Below are 24229 nucleotides of genomic sequence, written 5' to 3' on the forward strand. Positions count from 1 at the left end.
CCATTTGGTCTGTGTAACTACATATAATGAGTATCAGCAGTGGTGTAATCTAAGTATATTACTCAAGTGCTGTACTAATGCAGTGCTCAAGTACAATGTTGAGGTACTTATATTTACTTGAGTATTTTCATTTTACGCAACTCCACTACATTTGTCCTACAGTTACCAGTGAAAACTAGTACTACAGTACTAGTATTCCTTTATGAGCTGAGAAAACCCTCCTCCTTAAACATCCCTATGGATCAGCTGAAAAATGCATCGTCACAAAGTTGAAATATAGAATATAATGCACTGCTGTAGATTAAACTACCCAGAAGGATATAAAGGAGTTAATATGAGCTCAACCTTAAACATCTACAGCAAAAACAATGCAACAAAGACATTAATGCAGCAGCAATGTTAATCCAGAAACATCCGATGTAATAGTGAAACTCTTACAGGAATATTTACTGCACAATGAATACTTTTACTTTTCATACTATATGTAAATTTTGCTGTTACATACATTTAACAAAGTAAGGTTTCAAATGCAGTACTACGTTTACCAAGACCAGTTGACCTTGATTTTAACCTTGCTTGGATAACTATGACCTGGATAACTGAGAACCTTCCCAAATATATAGTAAATAGGGAGTGTTATAAACGTTTCCAGCATGCAAATGTCAAAGCAGAGACTTTCTTTTCCCCAAAGACATTTTACAGAAGGAAAAACTCCGGTGGAAATAATAAAATGAATGTTGGTTGAGTTTAGCTGCTCTCAGTCAGACTGTCATGACCTTCTGGGACACCTGAACAGACAATGCAGCCATCGATGTGAATATTTACACTTCTGCTGGGCCTGTAGAAAAGGCCCATTCTGTGGTTATCCAACCTCAAGTGACTGCTGCTGCTGTTACAGTCAAATGAATAGCTTATTAATGGACACTAACTAATCCCATGTATCTACTAGCAGGTTCTGTGTGTGTATCACAGTCTGATCTCTCTTCTTCCTCTGAGCCACAGAGCTCCATTGTTGTCCAAAAACTATTAAAAACACATCAATGAGCCTCACTGTCGCACTGGGTGACGTGTCAGCATATCTGGTGTTTGTCCGTCCCTCAAAACTTTCTGATGTTCTGCTTATCTTTTAAGTTGTAAAACGAGATCTCTAAAGTATCAGATCATATTTAAAATTCTTAAAAATCCCTAAACCTTGGAATGGAGTCTCTATCTTAAAGTCTATGTTTATTTAATACAGCCTAAGGTATTTTCTCTCAATGGAGCAGCGCCCTCAGGTGGTTGCATTAACAAAAAGCACTCCGGGAGCAGCCACATCAGTCAACTTCAATCAGCCCATTCAGGGTTCCGTGTTTATTGTTCTTATGGAAAAAAAATAAGCTAAACTTGTGTAACTTAATTGACAAATTTCAGTTGGTTTGCAATTTCCTGAAAGCTCATATCACCACTGTATGTACAGGGCCGTAGCTCCCACTGAGATCACTGAGGTCACATTTCTGGGAATCTGAGGGCACATGTATTACACATGTTGTTCTTTAAAGGCTGATTCTGGTATTTCTTTAAAATTGACTGTTTTTAAGCTAAAACATGTACATACCTGGCAGAGACAGCAATTAAACATTTAGACCATAACAGAGAACACATAATAGAATAGATAAATGAAGAATTTATATTGATTTTGGAACAGTTTTCTTTTTGCTGTCAACTCTTTGATATTAATAGAACACTGCATTATGTATTATGCAAAGTCTGCTTTTCCCCAGTGAGAGGTTGTTTTACAGGCTTTAAACATTATGCTCACAATGTGCAAACTGAAATAGTTTCTTTCTCTCTCTCTCTCTCTCTCTCTCTCTCTGGTCCATCATTTATTGATCTTTTTCCATCTACCGTCCATTCACTGATGAGCCGGGAAACACACTTCCATTGATGGAGTTACGGGAATTTACTGTTGCTATAGTATTCGTTTCTGGGCGTCTAATGTTGTAATAAACCTTGAAAGACTCAGGAGGGACACCTCTGATTAATGTACGTAAGGATCAATATCTGTGTGTGTGTGTGTGTGTGTGTGTTCTTTGTAGGGAGGGTGAGAACAGGATTCCTCTGCTGTCGGACCCTCGTGTCTCCCTGCTGACCAACGGGACGCTCGAGCTGTCCAATGCTGGTCATGATGACAGCGGAGAGTACACCTGCTCTGTCAAACACTCCAACATCTCCATCACTGCTCACCTGGAAGTCTTCAGTGAGTCTCACACACTTGCCATAAAGTAATCCTCAGCTCTGAACAAGCAGACTAACACCTGTGACAAAGTATAGATGGCTATTATTAGACAGACATGGATCAAAACAAAAGAAGAAGACATAACAAACAGAAGTTATGATATGAATTTGGTTTTTAATTGCTTTTGTTAGTGGGAGATCTATGAATAGATATTTCAATATTTGTATGTGTTTGTGTGCATGAGTGAAAGTGAGTTGTGTATTCATCTGCATAAATAAGTGTGACAAGAGGAAGGTTTAGGTATGTATGAGGATGAGGCGGAAAAAACAACTACAAAATAACAGCAACAATATTGATAAATAAATTAAATGATTTTGTTTAAAGAACAAAAAGTAATGAATAGAAAATATATGTATGTGCACACTATGTATTTAATATAGTAATACTACAGTATAGTAGAAAAGGAAACTTGAGTTTTGCATTTTTAAGGTTTTTAATGTTCTGGAAGCTGTCATTTAATGCAGAGCAAATATTCATGTACCCATATTGTTGGGATAAATATGCAACAAAGGTCACCTGCTGGAATTTAACCAGAGATGTTGCTATAATGCGGCATGCACATTGGACAGTAACCACCGGGCTGCCAAGGCTCTCCCCACTTAAAATTATATGTTGAGTTGAAACCATATGATACTGAATTAAAACAAAACTGTACTGGACAAATAGACAAAACTAGAGAGGAACACGTTACAGAGTTTTTAAACACACAAGAGAAAAACACAGTTGGAGAACACTGACTTCTTTAGAAACTTAAAATTACACAAATATTTCTTAAAAGAGATTAGGGAAGCAAATATTGACAAATACTTAACCGAACAGAATGAAAATATTAAGTTTAAATGATAAAAAAAAAACAGTAAGCAGTAGGCAGTGTTTGTCATTATGCCAGAAGGAATAACAGGAAATTACAGATACTTCCTGAGAAGGAAAACGGCAATCAGTCGTAAATGGTTGCATATTGATCCGCCTAGATAATTGGCTTGAAATCATTAAAGAGATCCATGAGATGGAAAGACTGACTTATATTCAGATTGAGAGATGATTTATATCTTGGAATAAAATTGATGCTAAATTTGTTGGAAAATTTAACACATCCAACTTTTTCTCCTTTGTATTTGATTCAGCCTTCTATTTAGGTTGTATTCTCCAATCATGGATATTTATGTGCAATGATGTAGAGCTACATAAAGACTGTGATGTGGGTGTCATGATGCCTGATAACAGTGTTGTTCTTTTCTTTGTTAACATATTTTCTAATAAGATTTAATCCTTAAGAGCCACAATTGAAAGTCTACTCACTTCCACTGTACTAGAGCAGAGGCAGAAATCGCCCAGGTGGTTAAAAACATGCACAAAAGAAATATTTGTGATCTGTCCAGAAGGCACACAAATATGTGGCCATGTGCAATGAAAGTGTTAAGGATAAACAGGGTCTTTCACTCTTTTTTACTTAACATTCATGTCAAGAAGCTCAATTCTTACATTTATCAATAATGAAGATAGTAGACACAACCCAAGACTTTCTGCAAACTTCCCTGCCCAGCACGCATGTCCGAATAAACCAAGCTTCCATTCATGAACACTGACACTGGCAGGCGCAACAAACTGGTAAAGTTTGTTGCGCCTGCTAAGACATGCACAACAACCTGTGTAAAATAGTCATTTTTCATGGTATTGGTATGAAATTGAAACTAGGACAAGGTGAGGCTTTATGCCGTGTCCCTACAGTGCTTTCCAGATAATAAGTCCCAGCTATAGTTGTCTACATGCATTTGTTAGCAAGCATTTTCAAGCGGAAATGAAAAGTATATTAGTTTTAGTGTCTTTAAACTTATATGAATCAATTACAATCATTCTGACCTTTGGGTTAGACACTCCAGAGTGTTATCTTTCAGAGAAACTCAAAACCAGGCATACACTCCAAATGGTTCAAGAACTGCATTGAATTTACTTTGGATATGCCTTGAATAGGTGTTTGACATGAATTTGACAGGAATGTTAAGAGGTTAAAAGACTTTCTAAAAACCTCCAGGTGCCTTTGTTGTGGTGCAGCTAAACTGTTATGCTTAGAATAACACTGCTTAAATGGAGACGTTGCTGTTCTTCTGGCACTTTTGACAGTTTACAATGAGCATTAGGTCTATTACCACCTACTTGTCGAGTGGGTAGGGTCGACCCTTATTTGCATGTGGTCTTCGAATTACAATCAGATTTATGATCAGGCTAGCACAGATGCAAATATGTGCAGTGTGTGCTAATGACAAGGGTAAAGGGGGTCTTTTGGACTTGTGGGTGTAGCACGCACATCCAAACATACCACCGTGCCATTCATGAACAATGACACTGGCAGGCGCAACAAACTGGTCACCTGAACAGGGACTTGAACCCTGGACCCTCAGATTAAAAGTCTGATGCTCTACCGACTGAGCTATCCAGGCTTCACGAAGACATGCCTGACAAGGAAATCATCACGCTAAGTCCAAATCCCAATTTACATACCACTACACCAAAGAGGACTATGTGGATTGTGCACTTTCTTTGCAGTTTTCAAGAAAGTATTCAAGAAATGTTTTACCTTCACCAGGCAGTCATAGCACAATCTCACATGGTTCAACACATTACAGTCCTTTCAAAAGACTTTCTGAAAACATCCATGGAGCTTGTTTTTGTGGTGCAGCTAAACTTTAAAGGTTAGAATAACACTGCTTAAGTGCAGACGCTGTTGTTATTCTGGCAATTTTGACAGTTCACAATCAGTGTTAGGTTTATGGCACTTACCCATTGCTGGTAACAGCTCAACTTGACTCTGCTCAACTTGTTTTTGTGCCCTATCCTCTGTTTTCCATTGCCGACATAATACCCCCTCAATATAGTTAGTTGTCGTGGTGATGTGGCACAAAACTGCCATGACGTAATCTTCATCATGACATACACACTTTGGCCCAAACCTCTCCACACATGTACCTCCAGAGACGGCAGCATGGTTTTGCGTTTTGCCATAATAATAAACAAGGTAATAAAGTACATAGAGTATCTTTACAGTTATTATCTCACATTCTCTGGATAAACTATTGAAAAATGGCAGGTTTCTTCGGGACACCCCATCTGGCGGGTGCAATGATTATGCAGTGAATAGTGACAATTCTCTCTGACAAATCAGGAGCCTGCAGTGTTTTCAGACCTTGTTGTGTCGCCACTGCTCGCTTGGAACCTCGACTTTGGTGACACCAAAATTTCTACAAGGTAAACATCTACCAGGTAGATTCTGCCCAATGGAATTCCTAAAAAGGTGATTAGAGTCAAGGCAAGTCGAGCTGGTACCATCCGGTGAAAAACTGACTTAATGAATACACCAACAACTAGGTGGATAGGTCACCATCTTGGCAGTTAGTGTACAAGAAATGTATCATCTTTACTTCACCAGGCAGTCATAACACAATCTGGCATGGCTCAACATGTTTATTACAGTCTGAGACAAAGACAAAGACTGTGTTTATGGCTTAGAAACTATGCTTTCTCATATATAGAGTGAACTCATGCTGTAAGAGTGACCCATCGTACCCCTTCTGCGCACATTTCTCCCCTTGAAAATTATTTTTACAGTTAAGTCATGAATAAATGCAACATGTATGAAATGTATTAATATTTATAAACGGGAGGAAATGACTGATGTTCCAGATGTGCACATGTAAAGCAGATACCTGAAAGGACAATATAAGCTCAGTATAAATAAACACACCTGCACACAGTAACCTTTCCTGTATTTTGCTGTCCCTGTCAGATCGAACAGTGATACTGACGAGCCCCCAGGACGTGCGGACACTCAGAGGAACCAGCGCTCTGCTGGACTGTCACTTCCTCATAGACCCTCAGCTGCCCAATCCCCAGGTCGTCTGGAAGAAAAATGGACAGAAACTGCAGGCATCGTCACCAGATGACAAGTAAACACACACAAACACCCACACACACACACACACACATACTGAGATGTTTCATTAAAAAAAGAAACTCTTGATATAACATATGTTGGTAGGTTGTTATAACTGGACATTTCCATATGTTGTGTAAACGAGAAAAACATCCAGCCTAGTATATTATATTATATTAGTGTTACTAAAATACTACTACTATTGCTGCTGCTAATGTAGCCTAACACAGCTGCCTGAGTGTGAAGCAAGGAATGACTAAAAGATTTATGCTAAGTTAATCAAAATTTTAATGAAATTATTGACTTGCAAAAACAGGCAGATGTCACAGTGCTACCATTTAAAAAACTGTTGAATTACACTTCTTCCATGCAGTTTATAAAACACTGTTAAGAAAATAATGCATTTAAATGAGAAGCAGAAACTTGTAGCAGTTTAATGGTAACAGTATCCCATTAAACTAATACAAGTTAACTAATTTGCCAATTAGTAGTCCAGCCGCTAAAATAATAATGTATATAATTGTGTACATGTGTGTGGATCTGTAGGTACACTGTCCATGACAATGGCACCTTGAAAGTGACTGACATCCAAGCAGACGACAATGGTTCTTATTCCTGTGAAGTCATCACCGACCTGGACAACATAGAGGCCAGTGGCTCCATCACTGTAGTAGGTATGTCACTGTGTGTGTGTGTGTGTGTGTGTGTGTGTGTGTGTGTGTGTGTGTGTGTGTGTGTGTGTGTGTGAGTGTGAGTGAGAGACATGTGTTTATGTAAAGGTGTGACAGTTTAGTTTTCTGTTGGGCCCTCAGCACCCCCGGATCCTCCCAAAGGTCTGACTTTATCTGATGTTGAAGACCACAGCCTCACTCTCAGCTGGATCCCAGGACACTCACACAACAGCCTCATCACAGGTACTGAACACACACATACACAAACCATACAGCAAAGACTTGTTCATTATTATTATATTGACCACATTGTTGGTGGAAGAAGTACTCAGATCTTTTACTCAAGTAAAAGTACAATATATATAAGTACTCCATTATAAGTGAGAGTCACTAATAATGAAATATCCCTGTTTTCAACATTCACTACCAAACTGTCCAGGTTTTCACCACAGACAAACAAAGATTATAATATTAAATGTGCACTTACATAGACATTTATCATTTATCTGTCCCACTCATTATTACCTAACCTGATATAACATCATCAACAATGCACCACAGCCATGGTGCGTGCTGAAGCTCATACAATATGGTCCCCCTAAACTGATCACCAAAGCAGTGATCAGCCTCTGACAAATGTTTGCACTATTCATTAAACAGCCATAAACACAGAGTAACAGAGTGAGCTGCGTTAAACTGACCACCACCTTATTAATATCCAGGGCTCTGACCAGATAGTTAGATGCAAAAAAACGAATTCTGCACTTAGAGCAATTAGGGTATCGAGCAACATCGAGTTATTGTTAGGCCGGGCTGTCTAGGATTCAGGAGTGGACACAGAGGCACGGTTAAAAACAGGTACAGGGGTTTTATAGAACAACAGGTAGGAGTGGTGCTTTGAAATCCTCTGTGAGGCTGGGGCTGAGTGGGCAGACAGGCAAGAGGCTGGTCCAAAAAACAACTTGGTTCTTCCAGAACTGAAGCGGGTATCTGGAGCGGAAGCAAAAACATGCAAATTCAGACAAAGATCAAAACAAGAGATTCAAAAGGCAGACTAGGCAAAACACTCTAAAGCTGGCCGTAGCAAAGGTTACTACTTGGGTAAACGGACGATCTGGCAGAAACTGGTTGGAAAGCCGGGGTTTAAGACAGGAGAGGTGATTGTAGAATCTGCTGCAGGTGAGTAGGAAGCCACAGGTGTCCTGATGAGGAGAGAGAACCAGGAGCGTTATGCCCACACAACACACAGGTGACAAAACAAAAGCATAAGGGAGAGGGGAAACAGACAGAACACACTAGGACTGGGGAGGCAGCAAGATAAATCATGACAGTTATCCTTCTTTAGATATTAAACAGTTTCCACCAATAACTTTTGCACTTTCTACACCTTAAGTCACAAAAACAACTCAAGTTGACCTTCTTACAAGCACTCAGTCATTCTGGTTTGTTTGCTACCAACATTGCGCAATACTGTATGTGGGGATTTTGCTATAGCCTGTCAGTAAAGGGGTCCCTCTGGCTATCCTGTCAGTTTCCTGCTCAGGGTCCATAGTTATTTTACAGGATGTAGTATTAACATCATGGCGTCTGTCTCAGAGTTCATCGTGGAGGCCCGGGAAGAGCAGCACACAGAGCAAAAGAAGTGGCAGTGGGAGGAGTGGAAGAGAGTGCCGGGGGCCTTCAACCATTGGGAGCTGACCCTCCACCCATACTGCACCTACCGCTTCCGGGTCATCGCCGTCAACGAACTCGGCCGCAGTGACCCCAGCGAGCCCTCAGAACACCACAGCACGCCACCAGCTGGTAAGTGACACCAGGTGCTGACACAGTTATGATTTGTAATTTTGATTGAAAGTCTGTAATGTTTTGATGACATTTTCATTAAAGTCCCACACTTGTTTTTTCTACTTTCAGTTAAGTTAATTCTTAAAGAAATAATTCAACATTTTGGGAAATAAGTTTAATGTAAATTCTCAAAAAGTGACCACAGCATCTGGGGTACCAGAGGGCATCTTGTATCTGTTTTCAAATTAAAATCCCTCTAGTTTCCATGCAGACTCCCTTTATTTCCTCACAAAGCTTTTATTGAGAAACATTTGCATACTGTTGTGGAAAATTCAGTAACTTGCAAGGTTCTCGTAAAGTACTTTTAGCTCTTGCCATCTTGTGCCACACAGGCACCAAGAGTTTATCCACCATGTATTAGGGGCCAGCCTTTATTTGTTCATGGCCCCCAGCCAATGTTTGAGACACGGTTTTATTTGAGAAAACCCAGTATTCACTTTTTTGTTAAGAGTTAGTTGAGAAGATCAATGGCAGTCTCATGTTAAGCTGAATGTGAAGTTACACCCAGGATAGCTTAGCTTAGCACCCAGCAAAGAAAAGAAAAGAAAAAGAAATCAGGCACATAACCCCCCTATAAACCACAACTTGTTTTGACACTTTTAAAGTCCTGGTTGGCAGATTTTGTAACTGTTGGATAGTCTTTGTACAGAAAGCAAATACTATTCCTCAGCCTATCTCTGTAAAAGTGTCTTTCTCCCTCTGCCTCCTTCCTCAGTTCCTTACCGTAACCCCACTGGTGTGCGCAGTGAGTCCATAGACCCAAAGACTCTGATCATTACATGGGATGTGAGTACTTCAGTTTGTATGCACCTGTGTGTAAGCATGCTCTGATGCACGGCAAAATGTGTCTAAATTAATTTTATGTTCCTGTGTGTCTTTGCAGGAGATGGACAAGCGGTTCCATAACGGCCAGGGCTTCCTGTACAAGGTGTCATGGCGAGAGGCTGGGAGGAGCAGCATACACTGGGAAAACGTTGATGTACGGTCTCCGCCGGTCGTTATAAACAACACAGGAACGTACACGCCGTTTGAAATCAAAGTCCGGGCTGTCAACTCACTCGGAGACGGGCCGGAACCAGAGCCTGAGATCGGATACTCCGGAGAGGATAGTACGTCACCATAACACTGTGGATCATTCATTCTAGTGTCAGAGCCAGAGATATAGTGATGAGAGGGCAAGTCTGAGCTAACATCTATGAGCTCACAGCATCAGGCTCATGAAACTGTGCAGTGGGCAAGTGATTAAATACACATAAACACTGTGTATAGTAATCATCAATATGCAAATATAGCTGTGCAAAACATCTAACACAATCAATTTAGGTGCAAACATCATTACACAGAATGATGCGACCAAGCACTACACACTGGTTAACAGTTAAATTAAGAAGAAAAAAATAAAATAAACTGGTTATGTGGGTACACTATATTCTTGTTGGTCATTTTCCCCCAAAAGGAAAACAAACAAACAAGTTCAGTTTCAAAACATATGCATGAAATTTAGCACTTCAAATTTCCATCTGGACTTAAAGTACACTGAGTGAAACGTCTCTGGTGTCAAGCAGACTCTATGAATCAGATTAAATTGTAATTAGCTGCATCTACAGCCCGTTCTCATTCCCTGAGCGTCAAATAGCTACGCTTTGTCACGTCCTTCGGCGTCTGGAAACGACACACATGGCAGCTTTAGCGCAATTGTTCAACACACTGGGTGAAGGCCTTTAATGCCATTGTTCAACGCTAAAAGTACAACTATAAATGACTGGAGGAAGTCTGGAGGTGGTTCCTGTTGGATGGCTCAGAACTGGGCTTACACCCAGGGGACCGGTTTTTGTTTCCCACGTGAAACAAAAACTTGACATTGATTCCTTTTAGCGTTGTTACGTCAGTAGCATTATTTAACTTACATCATTTAAGTCACATAAGTAACGTAGTTATTTTAAGCCTGACCTAACCTATAGTTTTGTTGCCTAAACCTAACCGATCTGCGACATTTCACAATGTTAGCACTAGTTTTATTTTGAAAGTGTAAACAACCATTGCATATTTATTCTCGCTAACTTGATCGCGGAGTCCTACACGTACAACAATGACGCTTAAGGGTACCCGGGGCGTCTTTAGAAAATATTCATATGTGATGCCCGCACGTTAAGTATGCAAGTAAACGTCTCCATGGCCAATAAGAAAAAAGTCAGATGTTTTTGAAAATAGTGAAAAATTCCGTCTGACTAAATGTCGTGTCTGATCTGAGTAATGCCATCTCTCCCAAATTCTCACATATAAAAAGAATGAAATCATCTTACAATAGGATTGCTTCACAGTGTATCCAATGTCTCTCTCTTTCTTTGGAATTAAAGTAGTAACTTTTCAACATGAATGCTGTGGTCTGTTGTGATCTGGTTTATGGGGGAAAGCAAGCGTTCAAATATGCAGTTAGACAGTGAGATAGTTGCTGCCAGTTGTCTGATAAAAAATGTCTTTTGGTCAAGACTCAAGATCCTTAATGAGGGATGGATAGGCATTCAGTGGAAACAGAACTTCATGCCAGTGTGAGGGAAAATTCTCCCCATAATTGTTATCCTGCCATTGCTCTCTTGCTTTATGCATTAAGAACAGAAGAGTCTTATGCATCCAACATTGTGAAATAATGCTTAAGTTGCCGGGTAACTAAATATAAGTAAACTTAAAGTCTCTGTAAGTCATATCGGTGTAAGGCTGATGATGGCTCGTGCTTGCAAGCATTGAAAAGACCTGCTGAGAAGAATCATTGAGTCTTGACTCTTGTTACTTGAGTACCGACTGCAATAGACAAGAACAGATTTTTCAGTTTCAAGTTTTAAGAATTGGGAATGATTAATTCACTCAAATGACAGGCTAATTTATTTAGTAAAAATAATGTCTGGAGTAATTTATAGTAAAAATACACAATGTAAACTCATGCAAGAAGGATCACACAGTAGTAGCCTAGAAGATAACACATGTTTTCTTAATTTAAATAATTTTTTTGAATACCGGCAAGCTCATCATCTTCCTCTTCTCTCTCTTTCTCTCAGAGCCTGAGGAAGCTCCTACTGGAGTTACAACAACCGTGATGAACAGCACAGTCAGAGTCAAGTGGAACGAAGCCCAGAATGTCCGAGGTCTGCTGCTGGGATACAAGGTACCGGTTCCTCTCTTGTCCTGAGCAAGAAAGGTAGCTGTGCTCTCTGTTGGCTCATACCACAGAAACTATGACTTAAAATTAACAGAATTCAACAACATTTTGTGGAGAGTTCGGCCATGAGTCAAGGTGGTGCATATAGCACCGCCATGTGGCCACGTTTAAGCAATTTTCAGATTTCGCCACTTCGCACAAATGTCATCTAATCTTCAGCAAGTTCGGTACTTGTTTAGATTACCCAGAAAATATTGGTTTCCAAATTATTTTAGACATAACATCATGTTGGATGTTTAAGGCAATTTGTGTATGGGTGTGTGTCTGTATGTTCAAGAGGTAGAAAAATTGAGGTGGGGGAAACCGAGTTGGGAAGTATAGAGATTAAATGCTTTGAACTTATGTAAGTAAAAAATTAAATAAATAAATTTAAAATATAACAAAAAAGAGGGGGGATTCAAAAACAACAGCAAGAAAAAAAAACTAAATGGAGATAATTATATTAAAATTAATAATAATAAAATTTAAGTGAATAAAATGTCTTTTCTGCCTCCCTTCTTTGTCCCCTCTCCTCTAAGGGGATTGCCAAAATTTTATTATCTAAACTTTTGACTTCTGACATTTTAAAGTTTTGCCTTGGCAGTCGCAATTTAATAACAGATAAATACACCTTAGTTAGTTTATTAGCAAAATGCTTAACTTTCCATCCCTGTACTAAGCCTAACAATTACTGACAGGATTTGGGTGTTCTCCAAAAATCATAATGTCTATATCCAGATGCATATTTAAAGTATTTCTGTTAATTAAATTACAATTTAAAACAGAGGGTTGTGCAGATGTATGCTTTGTCTGAGAACTTCCTAGTTATCCACAGTTCGTGATATGCTTTCTAGTAGAACTGCAGCAATCGTTGATTGAGAGAAAAAATGTTAAACAGCTTCTCAAATGTTAAAATATGCAACTTTTTCTTAACATAATTATAAACTGAATATCTTTAAGGTGTGGACCATTGGTTGGACAAAACAAGATGATGCTTTCTGCTTTCTAAAGCTTTGTAGACCAAATGATTATAATATTTGTTATGAAAGCCCCACTTCCCAGAGACACCTTTAAATTTTGTACAAATTCTGTTGATAATGATGTAAAACAGAGAAAAGTGTAAAGCATCACCTTTAAGAAGCTGACACCTGAGAATGTTTAGTATTTTTGCTTCTTAAAAGACTACAATCGCTAATTAAAATTGTTGCAAATGAATTTTCTTTCTCAACTAACAGTTTCAGCTGTTGTAAATGTACAAAAGCAAAAGATAAGCCATACTATAGTTCCATCACTAATCCCTCATTGTTGTCCTGCTCGAAACACTGGTTGACCTGTACATTAATTTAATTTTGTCTGCCTCCATGTCAGCTCTACATCAAGAGGTTGGGTCCCCAGGTGCAGAGGGAGCGGAGGTCTCTTGGAAAACAGCATCAGGGGAAGGAGAAAGAGGAGAGATTTGAGCAAGGGCAGGAGGGACACAGGGTGGTGCTGGTACCCAGCATGAAGACCTCAGAGGAGGTAACGGGGCTGCAGCTGTACTCTCGCTATGAGCTGTCTGTCACTGCCTATAACAGCAAAGGGGAGGGCCCTCACTCCCCCCCTCACCACTTCAGCACCCCAGAAGGAGGTGAGTTTAAAAGCAATGTTTTGTTTTAAATGACTACAGTAAGTACTTTCTTCTGGATGTATTTAGCAGATATGCTAACTGCTGTACGCATGTGTCCCATGTGTCCGTGTAGCTCCTGGTCCTCCTGCGTCGTTGACGTTTGAGAGCCCATCAGAGAAATCGCTGATTCTCTACTGGACCCCTCCAGTTGAAACCAATGGCATGCTGCGGGAATACATGGTGCAGTATCAACGAGGTAAGGTTTGCAACTGTAGAAAACTTATTTGGGTGGGATGAATTTATATTCTATTTCATAAAAAAGGCAAGGCATAAGTCATGTTTCCATTGGATCCTCCCCTTGACTTGAAACTGCCAGTTTAAGAATTATAGTCTAAAGGAGTAGAAGGTGAGGCAAGGCATGGATGGTTCATGATGAAGCAGGGGATCAGAATTGTATTTAGGCCCTAAACTATTCAGTGCTTTAAAAACCAACAGCAGTATTTTGGAATAAATTATTTGACAGACAGGAAGTCGGAACTGGAGTGATGTGATCCACCTTTTTGGTCTTAGTGAGGACTCGAGCAGCGGCTGACAGCTGCAGCTGTCTGATGGATTTTTTAGGGAGCCCTGTAAGGACGCTGTTACAGTAGTGAGAGAGTCCTTTAATCCTTGATATATTCTTCAGGGGATAGTAGGCTGACTTTGTAATTGTCTTAATGCGGTTCCTTAAATTCAGGTCTGAGTCCATGACTACACCAAGATTTCTGGCTTGATTTTTGGTTCTTATTACAGATAGAAGCTGAGCACTGACTTTCAATTTTGGCACATCCAATCGTTGACCTCCTCATTACAGTTACTCAGCGCTTGTATGGGATCACGGTCCCCTGGTGAAATGGTTATGTAAATCTGTGTGTCATCTGCATAATTATGGTAACATATTTAGTTGTTTTTCATAATCTGAGCCAGTGGAAGCATGTAAATGTTAAACAGAAGAACCCCAGAATGGAGCCTTGTGGGACCTCAACAAGAAATTTTTGTTAGCACAGATGTGTGATTACCTATAGACAAAAGTAGTCCCTGTCCTTTAAGTAGGATTCAAACCTGTGCTAGAAGCATAAAATAGAATAAAATGGAAATGCTCAAGTAAAGTACAAGTACCTCAAAAAGGTACTCAACAAACCTACATCCCACCACTGCTGACATCTTCCTGGTTGGTGTTTCCTCTGTAGAAGTGGAGACCAGAGACAGCCTGTTGCAGATAGAGAGTATCAACGATCCCAGTGTGACTCAAATTGAGTTGGACAATCTGGACCCCAGCAGCTATTACATCTTCAAAGTCATAGCACGCACCAGCGCTGGAGATGGACCCGCCATCACACGGAGGGGCGCCACCCAGCTTGAAGGAGGTGAAATCAAAGATGTATAGTTTTTTAGAGCCAAGTGCTTTTATATGTTATTGCCTTACAATTTGAATTGATAGAATTTAAACTTTAGCCGCACCTTTCATAAATTCCTCATTCCTGTACCCCTTCCTTTCTCCAAAACTGTGTTTGTGTCCTTTCAGTTCCTCCATCCAACATCTCCATTGTTTCCGGTAACACATTACTCAACCTGAGCTGGGTGCCCGGAGAGCGACGCAGGAACCACGCCTTCCACATCCGCTACCTCAGGAAAAGTGGTAAGACTAGGGTGGAAGGAGGGGGGGGGGGGGGGGGGGGGGGGGGGGGGGGGGGGGGGGGGGGGGGGGGGGGAGAGAGAGTGAGAGAGGAGAACACAAGGTGATGATGGAGGAAATGCAGCTTTTACTTTTCTGCATAATGACTAAGAGAAAAATAGAGGAGGAGGAAGCAGAGAAGGAAATGGAGACAAAAGAGGATTCCTTTATCAATTATTAAATGTGCACATGTGCTTTTAGGCTTATCCATTTACAAAGTTACCTGCCTTCTAAGATCAACACATACCTGAGGCAACGACGAACGCGTGAAAATGTTGTTTAGTAGAAAAACAGAAGAGGAAGAGAGTTAAGAAATGTTCATGAGGAGAACTTTACTAATCAATGACATTCCTGTGTGTGTGTGTGTGTGTTTGCTGCAGCCGGTGGTCAGTGGGAGGAGTCAGAAGTGGTGAACTCCACGCAGGGTTTCTATTCGCTGACAGGCCTCCAACCAGGAACTCAGTACCACCTTGTGATCATGCACGGAAACGACACTCAGTGGGAAGATGAGCATTGGACCATAGGACCAGGTATTTGTCTAGAAACATGCACAAACACACAATATTTGGATTTTCCTAACTTGATACTGTAAATTCTGGCTGGAACGTGAAATTACCTGCAGCCTACTAACAGAGCTGGCATGTAAATTGTCCACAGCACTAATTCCATCAGTACACGGTGACGCAGTTGAACAGTGGAATGGAGGGAGAGACCTGAGATAATGTGTGGGGTGAGAGGGACAGGTGCATGCTGGTGTTCTGAAAACCAGAGGAAGTTGTAGTTTAGCCGCTGATTTGGCCCTTTATCACAGTCAGCAGTTGGAGCTGCAGCACAGCTCATGGAGGTGATTATGGTAAAGCAGCTGCAAGCGACCATTTGCCAAGGGCATCTACAATCTCCGAATAATAGAAAAAAGACTGTCCTTATAACTCCAGAATATGTCTTCATCAGGTTTTAAAGATTTCTTTCTGTATGTCCATGGGTACACTGCAAACATAAGAAGTAATAGCTTATTTAGCACACATTTAATGTGCCAATTTGTAAACAAATACAAGCTAAAAAACAGAGCTCAAGTTGTAACCCACAGCTTAGTTCACTGAAAAATTTAACTGAATGTCCTTTAATTACATTACCTAAACTTTAAAGTATCATAATGCCCAGAAAAGAATAGGAGTGACAAATAGCATTATTATTAACTTTGCTTGGGTTGATGGGGGGTGTTGGTATTAATCATTTTCTAGTATTGCTGATGATCTCTGTCCGTCTCTCAGCGCCGACGGAAATGCCCAATAGGTTCCCCGCCCAAGGTTGGTTGATAGGACTCATCAGCGCCATTTTACTGCTGGTGCTGATACTGCTCATCCTCTGCCTTATCAAACGCAGCAAAGGCGGCAAATACGCAGGTAAGACAAACAACACACACACACACACACACTGAGGTACAATCAGACTTTTGTCTGTACTCAAGAGTTGGATGTTTTTTTCCTACAGTGAAGGACAAAGAAGACAAAGAGATGGACTCAGAAGCTCGTCCGATGAAAGATGAGGAGTACAGGTGGGTCTTTCCTCACCCTGAGTCATGTAATTGTTTCCAAAGGGAAACAGAAAAGCATATGAACATTAATAGTGTTTTATTATTATAAGGAAAGGACAAAATGTATTTGAGGAAATATTAGAATGGCTCTTACAGCAGCTGGCAGGCTGAGCTCTGGCAGGGGAATGTAGCTGAATGTCATGGGCAGACAGCGGGTTGTTAGTTGCTGGACCACACCAGCATCTAGCCAGAACAAAGGGATGTTTGCAGGTATGTTTACATGCTGTTTAATGTGCTGCAGCTGAGCAGCTAATTAGCTTACTTCAGTGTCTGTGGCTCTTGTGTTGTGTAGCAGGCTGCCGGCAGTGTGACTGTCTGCTCTGCCGCTGAATTCAAGGGTTTTATTGACTGTATGGGTATAAGTTGTCCATATTACAAAGATGAAGAACTAGGAATATTGCAACAAATGAATGCAAAGAATCATCATGAAACTTAAACATATATATAAATATTTTTCTCCATTTCTCCATTTTGGTTTCTGACTTTTTTTTCACACACATTTCTCACAGTTTGAGAGCTTTACAGAGCAGATATGTGAAGTGTAATTTATGTAGGACTTTAATGCAGTGGGGTAGAAGTATAAAGTAGCAGACAATGGAAAAGTAAAGTAGCCTACCTACCTTCCTAATTGTACCTATATACTTATAGGTACTTATAACTTATTTTAAGTAGTCAGTATCATGAGCTTTTCTCCTAAGTGTACTGAGATTTATGATGATGCTGTGATAGTCTGAACACAAGTTTCCTCTCAGGAAAGGCCAGTGTGGACTCTCCTCTCCATTACAGAGTGCACTGCTTCTAAGAGGAAAGACAGGAGCTTATTTGATCGACTCAGTGTCCGGCCTCTGGCCCTGTGCTGCTTTACCTACTTTTGTAACAATGCATCACTGATTCAGTCAAACAGGAATCTGAGCGGTTTAATTTCAAAATAAATTACTGTTATTTATCCATTTCGATATGTTCTCGATATTTTTAATTTTTTTGTACTAATGTTTTTAGCTGCTTGCTTCATTAAGCCGTACAGCTCTAACACTCCCGGCTCTCCTTCCTTTTTACACTTTCCTTTCTTTCCTTTATGCTGTGCCTGCAGATCCCTGGAGAGGTGAGGAAGTTACCTGCCTCTTTAACTCTCACATGCATGTGTTGCTTCTTGTGCCCATGACTGTGTTGTGATGGTGTGTCATTTAATTTAATTAAACTACCACAGTGGTAGAGAGAGCCAGACCTTTATTCCTAATTTCCCCTGTTCCCCAGTTAATGCACACTTAACGCTTCCTCCTTGTTCACTCTTTGTCTTCGCACATTCAGTATAAAGTCCATTTCCACTGCAGTAATTCTGTCAGTGCAACAAGAGTCCTGTCAGTTGTTCCACTTTGCCTGTTTTCCTGAACAATGTTAAACTACCATAAATTAAAACTCAACACTTACTTCTGATTTTTACTTGCAGCCTTCATTTAATAGATATACTTTTAATGTAAAAGATCCAACAGGAAGTGGTGGGTTTTGTTGACAGTTTAACATTGATCAGGAGTATGACAAAGAAGAGCTGGAATTAACCGGAGTAGGAAACATTTTCTCTGTTAAAAAAGACAAACCCAGAGCAGCAGAGTGACGAGTATTCCACGACTTCGTTGTTGTACTGATGAAATTAGTATCATATTATTATTATTATATTTATACTAAATTAAGTATGTGGGCTGTTGTAGTAAGGTAGGGGAGACCGGGGATTGTTGTAACACTTTTGACATTTCTTTCTGTATCTTGGAGCTCTTTTAAACCAGTATGTTTAAAATCTGAAACTAGTAACATTTGTGCTATTAAACGGTGTGGCTGTCATCTCTGCAACACAGACAGAAAATGTCTCAAACACAAGGAGTTAAACGTTACAATGCACCCCATAGTCTGGGTTAGTTGTAAATACACTGTGGTGAAATGTAATGTATGCAATAAGGAATATGAGAATAAACTGATTTGTAAAGGTTTCAAGATTCAACAGTTAAATTATAATTTTATTTTTACAGTAACAGTGACATAGTAGTGAATATAATAATACAATTTAACAAACTATGCAAATCTGCACCAGCTGAATATTAGTGTGAGTTTGTGCTTGTTTGTCTTGCACCGTCACAGTGGTGATCGACACATGGCACTCCAGGAGCGCACTTGGGCTCATGGGCCCCCAGAGAAGCCTACAGGTCTGACACTAACATTTGAACATAATAATAAAACAATTCATCATTACTGTGTGTGTCACCCATCCAGAAATTCAAAGAAAACATATAAATAGAACAAAATATAATCTTGGTGTAGGTTGTAACATTTACACTGCTGTAACTATTTTAGACTCTTGTAGCCATGACCTAACTTACCTTACAGCTTTCAGCTAAAACTTTGCATAAAGGATTCGATTAGTTTAACTACAAAGCTGGCAAAATTAATGAAGTAAAATGTTTTTTTATCTCAAAATAATTTTTGACCTTATAAAATTGGCTGTGCTGCCACAGTTTGCTACTTTTTCCCATGCAGAATAAGGACTAAACTGAGCATGTGCAGAGTGAATCAGGTGATTCGTAACTTGTTTCTGATTGGAGAAACTGGATGTGTTACAACTGACCTGGGTTACAACCACCCCCGGTCTCCCCTACAGGTCTCCTTCCGTGTGCTTCTATCAGGGACCGGCCCTTATTTGTCCTTGCTCGCCATGGCCTATTATTTGAATTCCAGCTTTTATATGAGAGTTTACAGTAATTACTGACGGTGTTTCTCCCTCTGTTGTCTTTCAGTGATCCAGATGAGAAGCGCTCAGACAGCCAGCCGTCCCTGTGCCCGGAAAGTAAGCTGGGCAGTGACGACTCTCTGGCTGAATACGGGGACAGCGTGGACATCCAGTTCAACGAGGACGGCTCTTTCATCGGCCAGTACAGCGGCCGGGGTCCCGTTCCCCACGGCAACGAGAGCTCTGGTCCCGCCTCCCCCGTTAACGCAGTCCCGCCCCCCCCCATCGCTCCATCCATGTCGAGCATCCTGAACCGGCCCACCTAGACGCACACATTACAAAAACACACACATATACACTGCCTGCCTGCAACAAAACACAAAGGGACAGACCACTCCTGACTCCACTGCCTGTGATCTTATTGTGCAAGAATACACACATACATACATACATATACACTGTCTCAATACATTCCACAGGTTTATGCAGTGAAGATGTTTACAGGATGTCTTGCCTTTTCTACTACAAGTTTACACACACACACGCACACACAAACAAACACACACCTACAAGCAAACACATACAACCAGATAGCCAGCTGCACCAGCTGTTTGTAAATTCAATATTAGCCAAGAAAGTCTTTACTAAGTCAGAATGTATGCATCACTAAATTAAAACAGGTTGCACCACACAAACCTGTCGTAACGTGGAGAGAAGTCGTTGCTAAATATTCACATCTTGTAACTCCCGGATGTTACGGCTGAGTAGCTGATAACCAGCTGAACAATTTGCCTGCTACAAGAATAAAAAACACATACAAAAGTTTATTTAACTTTATGATGGATCTCTGGCTGAAACATGATGCAGTGGGAGACTTCCTTGTTTCCATTTTTGAATGCTTTCTGATTGGACAGTGCCATAGTGTTTTACTTAGTGCCTGATTGACACATTAATAAGTGTTATACTAGCTCAGTTTGAAACTAACCAGTGGTTATCTGTGAGGGTTCTTAGTCATCCAGGTCAAAGTTACCCAAGGAAAGTTAAAATCAGGGGCAAGTGGTTCGAGAATCTTTAACCAAGTCCAGTTGCCCTTGATTTCAACCTTCCTCGGATAACCAGTAGTTACTAAGAGCTTATGAAGGACTTAGCGTGTCCGCAGTAGTGACAGATTTACAAACAGCTGGTGCAACCCGGTCCAGGTGAGGAAGATGATGGCTGATGTAATGAAGAGTGAGGCAAAAATAAAGAGGGGAAAAAGTCATTTCATCCTGTACAAACATACTATCTCTTTCTGTTCCTTTATTATTACATTTCATATCATATATCAATGTCAAATTCCTTTTTTATATAAACATCATCATTTTTAGTTTTTTAGTTTTTTTTTTTACTTTTTGTGCATTATTGTCAAACATCACCACTATGTGTCTTTGTTTATGCTCTTTGCGAGCTATTTATTTGTGTTTGCGTGCATGCGTCTGGGAATGATTTAGCTATTTATGATGTGTGCGCGGACGTCAGAGTGGCTCCCAAACCTGAGATGCATGCCCCTCCCTGAGGCATTTAAAAACCCTTCCGTTGATATTTAGCATATGAGTTTACAGACTGACTGTTTGTTCGTGTGTGCTTGTTCACGCTCTCCGTCCCTGCCCTATAACCTGCAGCGATGGGAGATCTGTTGCCTTAAGAGAGTCCAGTTGGGCTTCCTCTCCTCTCTCTTTCTGTCCATCCATCTGCCAATCATCCATTTCTTCCTTTTCCATCATCCTCCTGTTTGCTCAGCAGGTGATATGCAGGACCAGGATGTTACGGTGGCCCTGAGAGCTCATAGTGCCGCAAACACATGCAAAGAGAGAACACAACAGAAATGATTTCAATTCATGTCATGGACACAAGCAAACATATTCAGATATTATGTAATATTGTATGAACTAGTAGGCTAGTAATCAACAAAAGGCTAACGTTGCATCCACAGCAAATATCTGCAATAATACCTGAATGTGCAATCAGAATGTGAAAACTAATAACCAACAAAATCAAACAAACCCTGTCAACAAAAAGTGTGTCCCAGGTGTGCTTAACACTTTCGGGTGTCCCCTGGAAGCAGTTCATTTGTAACTAATTCACACTGACTTCTGTGCGACTTGCAGCATATTTCTGCATTTTTCCCCTAAATGCTGCACACTTGTCATGAAATTGTTGAAGCTGTTTTCTCTGTATGTTGCAGTGCATTGAGCTTTCTGGGCTACCGTAGATTACAAAACAGAAAGACACTCCTGTGCACGCACGCACACACACACACACACACACACACACACACCACGCATACACTTGTATACTGATGTATGCATAAAATGGAGGCCTCTGGAAACCACATGGAGGTCCGGTCCTCTGTAGCAAAACCATATGGGACAGGAGAGAGGGAGGATGGAGGAAGAGGAGGACAGAAAAATATGAGGAGGAGGAGTTGACAGAAATAGAGAATCTGATGTATCATTCTCTGAATGTAAATAGAACCTTGAGATTGTCATTTTTTTTATTTCCATTGCTTCTTTTATAAGATGATCAAATTGTAATTGTTTTTTTTTTTAAACGATCTGTTGCTGTGTTTGATTTTGTACTGCGGCGCTCCTTGCTGACCTGCCTTTATATCATGCCACATTCCCACCCCTTCCCCCACCCTCCATCAGCTCCTCTTAGCTTTTCCTCTTGTGTAGCCCAGACACATTTAGAGAAGACTAGAATCATAGCGAGAACAACCACCCCTCCCTTCATCGAGTTTCTTTATAGCGTTTAGCGATGCAGCAGATTATATTGATTATTAAGAAGTCATGTCATAAATGTCAACATTTATAGACCCGGCCAAGGCAGTGCTGTTTAATGGTCATGGGCGAGATGCAGTCGTGGATGGACCCGTACTGGAAATCAATCTTAATCCTTATAGGGTTTCTTTTTGTGGCTACACTGTGCCAGACAAACTCAGTCTGACATTATGTGAAGCAGGATTACCAACCAAGGACGTCCCATGTGTTTGGACCCAGAGCTGAAGTTTGTTTTCAATGTTTGGGGAGCAGAGAGGGACTGTAGGGATGAGCCTGAGGAGTCATTTCACACATCTTGAGCATTATTGTCAGCAAATCTGAAAAAAACCCAAAGCTAACAATGTTGCTGTCTGACTTTCCTGTCTGTGGTTCTCAGCCTCAAGCTCAGTGGTTCCTACTGGAGGCCTAAATATTAAAAGATCCCCTCCACACATGTTTTAAGACATAAAAATACTCTGCTTTGAATAATAATTTGTGTCTGATGTGGTTTTTCCACAACACGTTTAATCAACAATTAGCAAAACACGTTTTTTTTTACTTGAGGGCGTCACAAATATATAGTTTCATTTTTTTAAAGGCTCAGTAATTTTCTAAAACCGCTGCACACTGTAATTTCTAACAAATGTAACTTACACAGGAGGTAATGTTGCTTTTTTTGGGGACTATTTTCGGCAGCGGATGAATCCGCTCTCCAGTGAGTATTTGGGGCAGCAGGATCGTGTATGTGGGACTGAGTCAGAATAAACTACAGTGTGTGTGTTCATGTTGATGAAGGAACATGTGACCCAGTGCAGCAGTGAGGCTCACAGATATACTTGTTATTAGGTACATTGACTTTGTGTCCTCAGAACAACATTCTGTTTTCATGTGAAAACAACTTGCGCCCTCATGAGCGTTTCAGTGGGGTTTTAGTCTGTCCACAGTGAACCACCAATAGAAAACCAGTTAAATCTCGTCTTCTTCATCCTCTTTTCAGCCGGCAGACAACAAAACGGCATCACAGCCAACATCTGGTGAGGAGTGGGACAGACATAAATCGGTGTTTTATAACTGCAACGGCATCTGGAAAAATCACTATGAATCCAGGTTCATGACAACAACTGCGCAGTGTGTTCTTCTTCTTCAGTTCTTCCTAATTTTACTGCCACGCAACCCCCGACCTTCACTGGGCAGGTCACATCATCATTTTGCAAAAGCTGTGTTTTCTCCTCACATGCTGAAACGCACCAAGTCGACGTTTTAAGATTTATACACTCTGGAAACGGCTGAACCGGAGAGAAAAGGTTTACAGATTTAGCCAGCTTAGTGTGGGCGCACTCTTAGCGCGTCTGATGTCGGAACATGAATTAGCAGGATGTTTACGGGATGTTTACCTTTACTTGCCTTGTTTTGTGTTGGAATCAGCCCGTCAAACAAAAAGACACAGGACTATTGAAAAAACTGGCCTGCTTCATTCATCTCTCAGTGTAATAATCCGCCATCCAACCTCAGCATGTCGCCCTGTTAAATGTCTCCCAGGTCTGACTGTACAGCCCTGTCTGTCTGTCTGTCTGTCTCTGTTGCAGCCTTCTTTTATACATATAAACACCTTTGGGGGGGAAAAATTAAAACAGAAAAAACATTTTAGGTATAATAATTATAATACTGCTTATAACAACAACATCAGTGCTATTATTGTTACGATGACGCGGTCAGTATTGTCATCAGTAGCGATATGATCAGTATCACAGGATCTAGCAGGGACATGATTCTACTGGGGATGGGAGTGGGGCTGCTGGGGTTTGTATGTTTGTGTGAAGTGGGGTTCAACACTCAAACACAAACACACACGAAGGTGGTGGGGAGGGGGGGGGGGGGGGGGACTGCAA

The 24229-nt window shown here is 40.6% G+C and overlaps 1 protein-coding gene, 1 long non-coding RNA gene and 1 other non-coding gene across 5 annotated transcripts in view; 1 reads left to right on the forward strand and 2 right to left on the reverse strand.

The window, feature by feature from the left end:
* LOC123975297 (neural cell adhesion molecule L1.1-like) overlaps nt 1–24012 on the forward strand; it is a 38789-nt gene extending 14777 nt beyond the window's left edge. For 2 of the 3 annotated variants that reach the window (XM_046056633.1, XM_046056634.1), the window contains 16 exons: nt 2076–2236; nt 6057–6216; nt 6750–6877; nt 7016–7117; nt 8471–8677; nt 9435–9505; nt 9603–9828; nt 11773–11879; nt 13281–13539; nt 13652–13774; nt 14748–14924; nt 15083–15196; nt 15613–15762; nt 16504–16635; nt 16724–16787; nt 19610–24012. In XM_046056633.1, the coding sequence (XP_045912589.1) occupies nt 2076–2236; nt 6057–6216; nt 6750–6877; nt 7016–7117; nt 8471–8677; nt 9435–9505; nt 9603–9828; nt 11773–11879; nt 13281–13539; nt 13652–13774; nt 14748–14924; nt 15083–15196; nt 15613–15762; nt 16504–16635; nt 16724–16787; nt 19610–19868 (2440 nt within the window). In that variant the 3' untranslated portion in view covers nt 19869–24012. Of the gene's footprint in view, nt 1–2075; nt 2237–6056; nt 6217–6749; nt 6878–7015; nt 7118–8470; nt 8678–9434; nt 9506–9602; nt 9829–11772; nt 11880–13280; nt 13540–13651; nt 13775–14747; nt 14925–15082; nt 15197–15612; nt 15763–16503; nt 16636–16723; nt 16788–17916; nt 17948–19609 lie in introns of those variants that run through there. The other variant, XM_046056635.1, reaches the window with a different exon arrangement.
* Nucleotides 4641–4713, reverse strand: trnak-uuu. The gene has a single exon. It is a non-coding gene; the product is annotated as a tRNA-Lys (tRNA).
* Nucleotides 7223–15195, reverse strand: LOC123975298. The gene is made up of 4 exons (XR_006826023.1): nt 15019–15195; nt 14703–14914; nt 7972–8076; nt 7223–7864 (listed from the first exon to the last, which is right to left on the reverse strand). It is a non-coding gene; the product is annotated as an uncharacterized LOC123975298 (long non-coding RNA).
* Nucleotides 24013–24229: the final 217 nt, after the last annotated feature.

This window comes from Micropterus dolomieu, linkage group LG08 (assembly GCF_021292245.1).
Source record: "Micropterus dolomieu isolate WLL.071019.BEF.003 ecotype Adirondacks linkage group LG08, ASM2129224v1, whole genome shotgun sequence".
Taxonomy (NCBI): Eukaryota; Metazoa; Chordata; class Actinopteri; order Centrarchiformes; family Centrarchidae; genus Micropterus; species Micropterus dolomieu.